This window comes from Triplophysa rosa, linkage group LG6 (assembly GCF_024868665.1).
Source record: "Triplophysa rosa linkage group LG6, Trosa_1v2, whole genome shotgun sequence".
Classification (NCBI taxonomy): Eukaryota; Metazoa; Chordata; class Actinopteri; order Cypriniformes; family Nemacheilidae; genus Triplophysa; species Triplophysa rosa.
The window spans coordinates 24,974,832-24,986,852 of NC_079895.1; the positions used below are offsets into that span (position 1 = coordinate 24,974,832).

General features: G+C 37.9%; 1 protein-coding gene across 6 annotated transcripts; it reads left to right on the forward strand.

Annotated features, from left to right (window-relative positions):
- Positions 1-18: 18 nt before the first annotated feature.
- prkag3b (protein kinase, AMP-activated, gamma 3b non-catalytic subunit) lies at positions 19-11,020 on the forward strand. Of its 6 annotated transcripts, none has more exons than XM_057335813.1 (13): positions 19-740; positions 2,027-2,069; positions 3,363-3,516; positions 3,638-3,719; positions 4,715-4,773; positions 6,602-6,647; positions 6,734-6,788; positions 6,863-6,989; positions 7,074-7,239; positions 9,847-9,884; positions 10,007-10,153; positions 10,398-10,544; positions 10,710-11,020. In XM_057335813.1, exons 3-12 carry the CDS (start codon positions 3,448-3,450, stop codon positions 10,512-10,514), a joined length of 906 nt encoding a protein of 301 aa, XP_057191796.1. In that variant the 5' UTR covers positions 19-740; positions 2,027-2,069; positions 3,363-3,447; the 3' UTR covers positions 10,515-10,544; positions 10,710-11,020. The 6 variants fall into 6 exon arrangements, with proteins under 6 accessions (XP_057191796.1, XP_057191797.1, XP_057191793.1 ...); XM_057335814.1 differs by having other exon boundaries at positions 3,366-3,516; XM_057335810.1 differs by having other exon boundaries at positions 3,404-3,516.
- Positions 11,021-12,021: the final 1,001 nt, after the last annotated feature.

Below are 12,021 nucleotides of genomic sequence, written 5' to 3' on the forward strand. Positions count from 1 at the left end.
ACTGGATTGCATGTTTGGACATCTCGCATCCATTTCACTAATGTTTTAGGCCAAAAACCCACATGAAGTCATTTGGCGTCCATAGAGAGTTGCAGTATGAAGAAAACTGGCATGCACAACACAACGTGCCACAGTAATTACTCCGTCCACATGAGTATCCAGTGACAGTGAAATCTGACCGGATCCAGGCTAACAGGGACATGATGAACGCAAGATAATCATCAGGTCTCAGGAAGCAAAAATACTCGCATCTGCAAATAAATGATGGTGTTGGGTGTCCAAGAGGTGTGAAGAACTGTGATCACTGCTTAAACCCACATCAGAAGTCTCTGTACTGAGTTTATCCGTTAGATGTAACTTTATAAATACCTGTTGAGGTTTGATGTAGCTTAAGTTCAAACTGTCTCAAAAGTATATTGTGGGTTTTATGATCGAGTTCCTGGATGTGCAATGCCCATCTTCATGCCAATCGGGACCAGCTCTAGTTTTATTTACCCCTCAAGTGCCCTGTTGCCTCGTGTATGGCATGTGTGTATGGGTGTTGTGTATACACAGCCACAACATCTGTGATTCTCCTCCCCCTCTCATGGCCCTCCCTCTGCATGCCAGGACCGGCTCTTTCTCCTGATTTAGATTTTGCTCTGCATGCGGGGACTGGAGTGCAGCTGAAGTATGCTCTAGTCAGGCCAGCTCCGCCACCGAAAACCCCTTTGTCTCCAGACATGGACCCTCTGACGGAGGTAAGGCCCGTAGTGAGAACCGTAACGCTAATGAATCAAATTCCTCAAACTGACCTAAGAACTGATTATGTGTTATGTGTGCAAAAAGTTTTTCAAATGTTTGCTTTAGTATAACGTTCTGCACGATCAGTTCACAAGCCCGTTGGGCATGTTTTAGTGGTAAGCAACGTTAGTTTTGTAGTTCAACAGATAATGTTTCAGCAAACTATTATTTCTGGTTGCTTGCACATTGTGTTTATGTTTGGGGTTATTTTTGGAGCCCTGAACAATAGACGAGGCCTCTGAGATCAGGCTCGATGTGATCAGTGCAGAGAAACGCCCATGTGCATTTAACAAGCATCATTCATAATAATGATCTCCATCCCCTGAAGGAAATACCAGTGACGGCAAGGCAGCAAAATTGTGGTGTTAAACTTAAGAATAGCGTGGCTTATGTTAACTTGGTCCAAACTAAAACTTAGTTCTACAGTATGTGAATCAAAATCGGCATCGGTCTGCTGTCTGAGAATGTTCACACAAAGCATTTGTGACATGTAAGAGTTTAATAAATGTAGAAAAGAGAGTTAATCATGAAACGGGTGAATCATTACAATGACGTCATCATTGCTGGTTATGTTGAATGGTCGGTGAGAGATTTACAAACTTTTTTCAAATTTTAAAACAATGTTTTCATAAGCTTACAACACTTTAGACTTAAAACATTAATAAAGATTTATGTAATGTTAAGAGTTTCAATCTGAATTAATTGCTTTGATGTATTACAGAAATATTAAAGAAATAGTCCATCCGAAAATGTAAATTCTGTCATCATTTGCTCACCCTCAATTGTTACTAACCTGTGTACATTTCTTTGTTCTGTTAAACACAAAGAAAGATTTTGGGAAAAATGTTAGCAACTGTCATATCAAATTTTCATTTTGGGGTGCACTGTCCCTTTAAGGCGTTAATGTAACCCTCTAAAGAGATTATTTCAGTAATATCAATGCATTGCAGTTAGTGATACTGTTGAGACAACAAACCTCCTATAACTGCTATAACACAGTACAATTGTACAAATACACCTAGTAAATACAGTACCAGAATGGAAAATGCAGGTAGTAAATAAAGAGGTACTGTATACAGTATAATGGCAGTGTGGTCTGTAGAAGTTTAGCTAGACTTTGTGGTAATAACAAAATATGTTGACTTTTTCATATTTGTTGTATGTATGCATGTATGTGCTTTGTCTTCATCAGTGCTTTTGAACATAGAATCTATGTTCCAATAATTGTGACCAATAATTTCAGAGCCCCTCTATGGAGGATGAAGGACTAACCATGAAGAGGACAGGTATCTATTAGATTCCTCGAGTCTGTGTTTCTTAATGTTAGCATGTTTCTTGGCCATAATTTCTGAAATTCCTGTGCTTTCTAGTACTTTTAGCCAGTGGTTCTCAAACTGGGGCCCCCAGATTGATCCAGGGGGGCCCCAGATTTTGTGGCATTCTATAAAATATAGAAATGTATAACTAATTTTATGCAATCAAACATCAGAAAAATAAGACCACCAACCAAAGGTATTGACGTTCGAACAGAATTCGTTTTTGCTTTAATTACATTTCTAAGTTTAAGATTTTACGTTTTTATTTGGGGGGCGCCTACACAGAGGGGGCCTTACAACGAAAACGTTTGAGAAGCACTGCTCTAAACGATGAGAAACAACTGATCTGTTGAACTACTGTTGAATGAGATCATATACCAGTCAAACATCTGAACTGCCTTAAAGGGACAGTAACCGCATAAATGTCTTTGTTCTGATGAACACAAAAGAAGATATTTTGAAGAATGTAGGGAAGCAAACAGTTCTGTGGCACTTTTGACTACCATTGCAATTTGTCATACTATGGTAGTCAATGATGGCCAAGAACTGTTTGGTTACAAGCATTCTTCCAAATATCATTCTCTGTGTCCATCAGAACAAAGAAATGTATACAGATTTGGAACAAACTGGAACTGCATCCCAATTCGCCTACTTATATTATGCACTAAAAGTATGTACTGTTTTTGTTATGGAAAGTATATACGTTTTAGTGTGTAGCAAAACAAAATGCACGCACTCGGACATACTAACAGGAAACGGAAGTGGCCGTTGTTGCCTAGACAACATTGTGGCCATTAACTGTCACACACATCAAAATACAAGTATTTATTCATTCATTGTTTCGTATGTAATGTTAACTTTGTTTATATTTATTAATTTTAGTGACGCATCAGTTATTTACTTTTATTTATGCAGTGGAGTGTCACTCATTCTGGACTTCTAATTTCTAACGGGAGTAGTAGACCATCCGGAAACCTTTGGAATACTATTTTCAACATACTACGATTTGGGGCATACTAATTCTATTTTCGAATACTATTTAGGACGGATAATATGCTAATTGGGACGCAGTGATCACTTTTAGCCTATTTTTCGGTAAACTGTCCCTTTAACCCCTTTCATGTAAAGGCATTTGATGAAATGCTTTTTTGAAAGTAAAGTGTTACTGGGGTACGTCTAAACTTTTGCCTGATGGTGTGGATATTGGATATGATGTATATGAGGGCAGCAGGGCTGCTGTACTGCTGACTGACCCACATGCAGCAGGGCCCTCTCTCTCTCTCTCTCTCTGTCTCCCTCTGAAGGTCCTCTGCAAGATCCCGACTTGGATGTGTACGCCAAGTTTTTCATGAGTCACTGCTGCTACGATGCCATTCCAACCAGCTCCAAACTGGTCATTTTCGACACAACCCTGCAGGTCAATCACAAACCTATGTCACATCGTGTATTAAAGTGCAAGTTTTTGGTGAAGCCTATAAATCCAGTAGATTAATTTATATAAAAAACAACAACAATGCATTTTAAACGTGTCTGTTCAGGTGAAGAAAGCATTTTTTGCACTGGTTGCAAATGGTGTGAGAGCTGCGCCTTTATGGGACAACAAGCTGCAGTGTTTTGTAGGTAAGCGAACCTGCGAGTTCTGCTGAGCTGGTGAAAGTGTGGTTGCTCAGCTATGAGCCTGCATCAGATTACTGACATCTTATAATGTCACTAAAACATCTTAACCAATAAACCCATGCATCGCTCACATACTTTACAGAACACGATAAAACTGATGTTTCCCAATCTCATATACACGTTGAGATTGAGGATTTCAGATGTTTTGTGTTTAAATGTTCAGATATGTGATGACAAACGGTTGGATGTTTTAAAGGGGTCATATGGCGCAAATATTGTACGTGTTTTTCTGTGTTTTTGGTGTGTTATAAGTTGCCCATGCATGCATTAGACACGTAAAATTGCAAAAATTAAAGTGTGGGAACAAAAGATGCATTCTATCTAAAAGCGAATGCTCACCCAGACCTGCCTGAAACGCCTCGTGTAACCACACCCCCACACGTCAGTTGGTGGTATGATTTGACTAAGACCGCCCAAATGTATTCGCAAGGTGGGCGTACCTGTCAGTACAATTGAAGAGGAACCTGATGTTCCAAATATGGTAATTTCCGTCACACGCTTGCAGTATTCCACCAATCACTACGCACTGGTTAACTGGCCAATCATAGCACATCAGCATGCCAGCAGAGGCGCTAAATATCCACATACGTGTGTGAGGAGTTGAAGACTGGTCCCATAAAGACATCCCCTCCACTGATGCCAGTTTCTAACTTTAGTGTGACCTCTGGGCCACCGCGTCTCTTGGGAAAAGACACGGTGCTAATCCCCTGCACCATTTTTGGAAGCAGTAATAGTCATGCTTAAGAGAAAGCATATCCGCTACTGAAAGGAAGCTTGGGTCCGATGTTAGCCTGATATTTCGCTGCCTAATTTGTGAAGGCTCTTATTTAACCACCGAACTCTCTTGTGAGTTTAGACGAACTTTATGAATTGGTGATGGATTGAATGTGAAACTCAGCTCTTGTTTATGTTCTCCGTGTGTGTTTTTGTCTTTGCAGGAATGCTTACCATTACAGACTTTATCAACATTCTCCATCGTTACTACAAATCTCCTATGGTAAACACTATTAATCTCACAAACTGGATCTGAATATTTTTGAGTCAACCCCCAACACTTGCAGTACAATATTCTACAGCCTAGCAGAACTAGAAAGATGTATGTTCTTAAAGGATATACATCTCCTCATGTCGTTCCAAACCTGCATGACTTTTTTTCTTCTGCAGAACACAAATGAAGATATTTTGAAGAACGTTGGTAACCAAACAACATTAGCTTCATTGACTTCCATTGTATGGACAAAAAACCACAGAGACATTTCTCAAACTTTTGCAGAGAAGAAAGCGTTTTATACAAGTTTTGAATGACATGAGGGTGAATAAATAATGGCAGGATTTTTATTTTTGCGTGAACTATCACTTTAATAAAATGTACTAAAAAGCACAAAGATCTTGATTACTAGTTGTCCTAGCTCATTTTAATGCCTCTTTAGTCTTGTTTTAAAGGTCCAGCGTTTCCTTTTTTTGTAGGATCTATTGACAGAAATGCAATATAATATACATAACTATGTGTTCAGAGGTGAATAAAGATGTTTTTACTACCTTAGAATGAGCTATTTCTAGCTACATACACCGCGGGTCCCCTTGCATGGAATTCACCATGTTGTTTCTACAGAAGCCTTAAAGGGACAAACTTCTCTACAGAGTGAGTGTGGTAAATAATAAAATAATAAAAATGATCTCCTTCAGGAAAGAAGCGAAAACGTGACGACATCTTGGTCTTGTGTCAGCCACCGTAGTGTAGCGGTCTGCATTCCTGCGGGACCCGATACGGATTCTTGCGGCGCGGGATTACATTTTTTGGATAAAAGACTGTAGCGGTCGGAAACGCTGGTACTATGGATGTGAACGGGTCTTTGGACGGGTGACCACTCCCGACATCCTTCTAACTGACCACATGTAGAGCCTGATCTGAGGACTGTGTTATGCATGTGCTGCGTGTTCTTACTCCGTTTTAAGTTTCATTTGCACCCGTCAGCCCCCAGACAGAGTGGGCAGGTCGCCGAGTGCACCTTAGAGAAGAGAAAGAGAGAGCGTTCGTGTTTTTTAGAGGTGAGACGGTCATCAGGACATTTCTTGCATGGATGTTAAATAGTTAGGTTAAAAAGTGATTTTATTTTGCACGAGCTAGCTATAAGCCAACGGGTTTCGTTTATTCATATTTTGATAGTTTGAGTGAAAGACATTGTATTTAATGCATTTAATTAATTTTTCTCTGTGACATTTTGTCCACTGTATTTACATTAATACGATAAAAAATGGCATATAGCGTATTTTATATTTGTTATGGAGACATTTAAATGTGAGATCTTTAATGTGAGATCTGAAAGCGTTATCTAAATTTAGCTGGATCCGTCGTGTCAGGACAAAAATCATTCTAAGCAGATAGCGGGTGAACACGAATACATTTTCAGCGGGAGCAGGACGAAAAAAACAGTCCCGCGCAGACCTCTACCGTAGTGCTTTGAAAGGGAGGGGTGAAGTGAGCCATTTGTTGCAATTCTCAATCTCACCACTAGATGCCGCTAAAATCTCCACATTGCTCATTTAAATAATTTGGTTGGGAAGCACTGCCAGAATGCATTATTGGTATAACTGGGTTGTTTAAAGGGAATTTCTATAAAGAAACAGTACAATTTTTTTTCAGTTACAGTTGTTAGCCTCCTCTACACTACACTCAGACACACCGTACATCAACATCTCCCTAAACTAAACACTGAAGTGTAGTATGAAATTCATTATTTAAAAATGTTTGTCAAATGTTTCACTATATTGACTTGGATAAATACAGTACATGATCTTTTGCTTACATTGGGCGTCTGTTTCAGGTACAGATCTATGAGCTGGAAGAACACAAGATTGAGACATGGAGAGGTGATTGTGTATTGTTTGAGGTTAAATGTCATTTTAACATACTGTAATTAACTTTAAGTAGGAGCTCTATGTGTTTCCTCCTTCAGAGGTCTATCTACAGTGTTCTCTCAAGTCTCTGGTCAGCATCACACCTGAATCCAGGTAAAGCCTGACCTCTGCAGAACTTTGTTTTTCTCTTGTTTCTCCAGTGACAGAGTTGTGTTTCCTGTTGTCAGCCTCTTTGAAGCCATTTATTCTTTACTGAAGCACAAGATTCATCGTCTGCCCGTCATAGATCCAGAATCGGGGAACGTCCTCCACATACTGACCCATAAACGCATCCTCAAGTTCTTGCACATCTTTGTAAGAGCTTCTGTTATTCTCCAAAATGAGTTTCATGTTGACAGTGGCAATATCTCGACTAAATATATGTTTTGTAAATCACAGGGCTCCATGATCCCAAAGCCGCAGTTCTTACAGAAGCGGATTGAGGAAGTTGAAATCGGTACTTTCAAGAGTATCGCGACTGTCAGGGAGACAGAAACTGTTTATGATGCTCTATCAATATTTGTAGAGCGACGGGTCTCCGCCCTGCCCGTTGTCAATGAGCAAGGTACGTAATACTGCGTATGGCTTTTTGCTTTTGTTTTCTTTTAGCCAAACATGCGTTTCTTTTTTTTCCCTCAGTCATTATAGATTTTTCTGCTTGGTAAGACCCTTATAAAATTGAACTTTTGAGGACTTCATGACTTTTAGCATTGAAATCTATATGCTTGTATACCCCTAAGAGTTAAAGGGAACCCCAGCGTATGAAGAAATATATGGCTTAATACGTTGTAATAGCCTTACACTACTAGCATTTGTCATTAGAAACACATCAAATATTTTCATTTCTTTAAAAAAAAACTAAATGTAATACTCATTTTAACCTAAGGAGGCCGCCATGTTCTTTTTCGATGACGTAAAATGGTTGCACGCACAGGCAGCCAAACTGAACACAGACTCACTAATAAGTTCTTCAGTAAATATAAGGTGCTGTAGGATAAAAATATATATAAAAATAATGCTAAAGAAAATAAAGACGCTATTTGGTGTATTTTCATACATTTTAATATTGTTGGTCAGAAACAATACAAACATACATATTAATAACCAAAATCATTGCGAATTTAATATATCGTCGCTGTCGGGCGGAAACCTCCTATGTCCAAATTTGGTCAATTTCATATTTTATCACAAATCGATGCTATTGGTCAGTCCCCATGTGGGTCTGTTATTTTTACAAATTATTAACCAATCTAAAGTGTTGAAAATAGCTTGAGAGCAAATCTCTTAACTCCATTGGATACGTCAACTGTCTGAGAAGTCTCATAACTCCACCTCTTCACTCTGCGAGAGCTTCTTGGCATTACGTCTCCTGATTGAAAGTTTTTTAGACAATAACGAGTGAAAATAGCTAGGTTAGATACATTTGAGTAGGTCTGTTTTGTTAAAAATTGATAGCTGTAATGCTTCGGTGCAGAAGGAAGCCCGTGAGCCACGAAGGTAAGTTTGCGAGCAGATTCGGCTAATTTCCACCTATTAGACAGCCTAGTCAGCTCATCGTTTTTTGTATTACATCACTTATAGTTCTTAAACCTGTAAATAGAGTTTAGGAAGATGTATGTAACCACAATCATTAGCTCTTAAAGCCTCGTCTCTTGTCAAAAGGCTCAACGCGACCGCAGACTTTGATGAACACTGTCGTCTATGTCCGTACCATTCTTATCAATGACAGCGTAATCTCGTATCTCCCTGCTCCCAAGTCATAAACCTTGTATCTCCGATTAAACATGGATTTGGGGAAATGTTGTGTTAATGTTGGTACACAACAGTATATGACAGCAATATAAGGTATAATACCAACTTTAACGATACAATGTTTAATAACTCAAAAAATATGCAGTTTTTTTAATTTCCTGAAAAATAATGGTTTTGGAGATGCGAGGATTCCGCCCGACGGCGACAATACACAATGTTTTAGCCATTAGAAAATGCATTTTATCCAGATTTTGACTTTTTGAGGTTGATTTATCAACATCAGAAGCCTTTTGTCTTCTCTCTCTCGGTCATTAGCTGACGTTGGCTAATATTCACGTGTGCTCTAATACAGAATAAATAACCAAACCGCAAGCATCTATTGTTTTTATCAGTATATTCTTATAATGTATGAAGTATATGATAATGGTAGATGATGATGTCTTTAATAGTCTTAAATTAATAAAACTGTAATTTAAAGCTATGATTTAATGCATGTTTACTTTGTACAGACGCTTACTGAACGCATTCTTCTTTTATGGCAGGAGGGCTGGCTTGTGTCAAGAGGACATACCGCCACCTAGTGTCCCTGTGTTTTTATATATAGTATCTGATCTTATGTTTGACGTCTCATATTTTACTGTTATATATGGAAAACGAGTGTCCTTCACTGTAGCGTTAAGAGAACAGGTTTAGATTGCAACCATTTGACGTCACGGATTTTAACGCAAAAAATGGCGGCCCCCGAATAAAAATATTTTTTCAAAGTTTATGAATACTGTGACAGTTACACCGTTTTTAAATTTCACATTTATAACGTCAATGTCATTGTTAATATATTAACCCATACATCTCTCTATACCCAAGGTTCCTTTTAAACGAATAGTTCACCTTCATAATATAAATTCTGTTATCATTTACTCAACCTGTTGTCATTTTAAACCTGTGTGATTTTCCTTCTTCTGCAAAACACAAAAGAAGGTATTTTGAAAAATGTTGCTAACCAAAATCCATTGGTCTCCATTGACTTCTATTGTATGGACACAAAACCAATGCAAGTTAATGGGGGCCAATGGTTTTCATTTTTCAAAATATCTTCTTTAATGTTCTGCGAAAGAAAGTCTTTTGAAAGGTTTGTATTGACAAGAGGGCATGTAAATCGTTTTCATTTCAAATGTGAACTCCTTTAACAACGTATTTCTGGAAAACAATATAGATGACTCATGTTGCACACATGCAGTTTTTTGTCCAATCAGATGCCCCCAAAACCACTGAAAGTCAATTAGCCAATAAAAAATGCCCATTCGATCTCCCTCCCATTACTTTTTTCATTCAAAACTGAGTCATCACAGTAAAAACTGCTTAATTTTAAACACAAAGCATGTTGCTGTGCATACAACTGATTTTTTAAAATTCTTTATAGGGAAAGTAGTGGCGCTGTACTCCAGGTTTGATGTCATTGTACGTAGGTCCATATCCACCTTTTGCATCCAATATATTACTTTCTTCAATGCAAAGCCTAATGTTAGTGTTATCTTCATTCATGGATTCATGGAAGTGATTTTTCTACTTGTCTACAAAAGAATTTGGCGGCGCAGAAAAACTACAACAATCTGAACATGACAATGCAGGCGGCCCTTCAGAGCCGTTGTGGCTGTATTGAGGGGGTGCTGAAATGTTACCCTCATGAAACTCTTGAAATCATCATCGATCGCATCGCTGAGGCAGAGGTACATCCCAGTCTTACATAATCTCCTGTTATTTTATTGGTGGAGAACTGTTTCGTTTTCTAGGTTTACCCCTAAGATTTATTATGTTTCAATAATACAGTGCCGTATTGGGATATAATTCAAGCAGACCCTAGAAAAACCTACTTTTATTTTATACACATTCATTTTGTTTACTCATAATTATCGAATTGATGCTGTTTGTACCCCGATCGAGGTCCATATACAGTATATCCTGTTCTGTCAGGTTCACCGTCTGGTGTTAGTGGACAAAGAGGATGTGGTGAGGGGCATCGTCTCGCTCTCTGATTTGCTTCAGGCATTGGTGTTGACTCCTGCAGGTGTTGATGCACTCTTCTCTTGACACCTGTGGAGGAATTCCTCCTCACAACAGGTAGGCTCACAGCAGTATTTCTCATTTTCTTGATTCAAATGAACCATCAATCATGAGTAGAATAATACGTTTTGATCTTTAGAGACTTTGAATAGTGCAGTGCAAAAAAATGACACAAAATGTATTAAAAAAAGGTTTGTTTGTTTTTTCTTATGTGTTTTCCAGAAATTGACTGAGCCTTGAAGATGTGAATGATTGAAGACTGAAAGTGTAAATATTTTGTAAACGTTGCTGGCACCTTGGGATTTGATGTATCACTTAAAGTGTTGTTTTTCAATATTACTTGTATATTTGTATCATTTTTATTTTTAAGGAACTGCCGCATAATCATTTGAATTGTGCTAGTTTTATGTCGGTATAAAAGTACACTGCAGACATTTTGTAACATACTGTTTAACAATGCCAATCCGGCAAAAACCTTTTTGTTAAAAACTGCTTAACTCCTGATCCTCACATTAAAAACAGATCAACTGTTATTTACCTGGTCATACAATTTACAAGTTTGTAAATGCTGACAGAATTTTATTCTGGTGCTCAGTGAATTAACGGTACATTTACAAAGGACTTTGTCCAGTCATCACAACATTCTTTAAAACTTGAACACTTGACAGGAGTGCGTTGAAGGGCCACACTACAGACAAAAATCTGTATTTTAGATTTCTATACATTTGAACAATTACAGAAACTTTGTATGGTAGCACTTTTCTTATTATTGCCTCATACAATGGATTTGTGCTCTGTGTCGTCCCATATACTGTAAGCTTACCACCGTTGGTTTGGCCAGGCTCGATAGATACATCAGTGAATTCAGTCAGAATATTCTTCACAGATTTTGTTGTGTATCAATGCTCCTATCAAAGCTGGGTTATGCACATGTATGAACAAAGACAACTGTCCTATCAAGAATATTAACCTATATTTTACCACTGACACCTATGCCCCTAAAAACATGACTGGTCGGTTTGAATCAAGTCTGATGCGCGCTGGAATTGGATGTCTTGGAAGTCTGTTTTAAATGTTTCTGTTTATTTTCCCTACGTGCTCATTGTAAAATATTTGTTTTTATTTATTCTATAGTTTCAGTTGCATAAATACAATATGATGTATTATAATATTATATATTTGTTTATTATCATAAATGCTCAGCTTCTAAGAGGAAAATATTTGACCCTGGACAACAAAACCAGTCTTATATGGGTCAATTTTTCGAAATTTTTTCGAAAACCATCTGGACGCTGAAGAAATAATCTTTCCATTGATATATGGGTTGTTACGATATGACAATATCTGGAGGAGATACAGCCGTTTAAAACTCACAATTTTGAGAAAATGACCTTTGAAGTTGTTAATCACACAAAAATAACGTTTTTATATATTTATGGTAGGACATTTACAAAATATCTTCATGGAACATGAACTTTACTTAAAAGCCTAATGATTTTTGGCATAAAAGAAAAATCTATCATTTTCACCAATA